Genomic DNA, 1045 nt, shown 5'->3' on the forward strand with positions numbered 1-1045 from the left:
CCCCTGCCCCAGGGACACCCCCACCCTGGCAGAGACCCCCGCACCGGCACCGGATTGGATCAACCGGACTGGATCAACCGGACTGGATCAACCTTCGTGACGGTGACACCGGACGAACCGGGCCCTGCACCGGAGCAGCACCCACAAAGCCGGGACTGGGCACCTCTGGGTGCTGTGGAGGGGAAATTGGGGGTCCCTACAGGGACCGGGTGACAGCGTGGGGACGTGGTGGGGACCGGGGGCTGTCACACAAGTGCACAGTAAAGGTGCGGTGTCTGTGGTGTGCCTCGCCCGGTTCGTGAGCCGCGTGGGGGGGGGTCCCCGCTGCGTCCCCCCCATCTCGGGGACAACGGGTGACGGTGACACGGTGACACGGTGACGGTGACGGCGACCCCCGGCGGGAACAACAACAGCGGAGCCAGAGCCGGGGTTTATTGTGGAGCTTGAAGGGGGACGGGGACACATCCAGGACGGTGACGCGGTGACGGTGTCGGCGAGCGGGAAGGGGGTGAGCGGTGACAGCCCCGGTTGGGTGACCCCCGTGTCACCCGGCACTCACCCCACGGGGCCGTGGGGTTGTCCCCTACGCGGGCAGCCCCCTGGAGAAGGCGAACATCCCGGGCAGGTACAGCGCGTCCCCGGCCTTGCCGGCCTCCTCCACCGCCCGGCACTCGGCCTCGTCGCGCTGCCGGATCTCCTGCGGGGGAAAACACCGTGGGGACACCGTGGGGACACCGTGGGGATGGGGACGGGGGACGCACAGGACTCACCTTGGCTGCCAGGTGGTGGCTGGGGCCGCAGTTGTGGTATTTGTCCAGCACCTTGGGGACGTCGCCGGTGCCGAATTTGTAACAGGCGACGCAGGACGGTTTGCGCTGGGGGCACCAACGGGGACGGTGTCACCAATGGGGACATCCCGGGGTTGGGGACGGCTGCGTCACCGTCATCGGGATCCCCCGGATACCCCTTGCTTTGCCGGGCTTGGGGACAGCCATGCCACGGGGAGCTGTTGTCACCCCCTGCCCTGTCAGGGCTTGGGGGCACC

The 1045-nt window shown here is 68.9% G+C and overlaps 1 protein-coding gene across 1 annotated transcript in view; it reads right to left on the bottom strand.

Annotated features, from left to right (window-relative positions):
• Positions 1–583: 583 nt before the first annotated feature.
• Positions 584–1045, bottom strand: part of RARRES2 (retinoic acid receptor responder (tazarotene induced) 2) — a 1602-nt gene continuing 1140 nt past the window's right edge. The window contains exons 3-4 of the mRNA XM_010194444.1: positions 771–875; positions 584–697 (exon numbers count right to left, since the gene is read on the bottom strand). Coding sequence (XP_010192746.1) covers positions 584–697; positions 771–875 — 219 coding nt within the window. The remainder of the gene's footprint in view (positions 698–770; positions 876–1045) is intronic.

The sequence above is a fragment of the Mesitornis unicolor genome, unplaced genomic scaffold, assembly GCF_000695765.1.
Source record: "Mesitornis unicolor isolate BGI_N332 unplaced genomic scaffold, ASM69576v1 scaffold27261, whole genome shotgun sequence".
Taxonomy (NCBI): Eukaryota; Metazoa; Chordata; class Aves; order Mesitornithiformes; family Mesitornithidae; genus Mesitornis; species Mesitornis unicolor.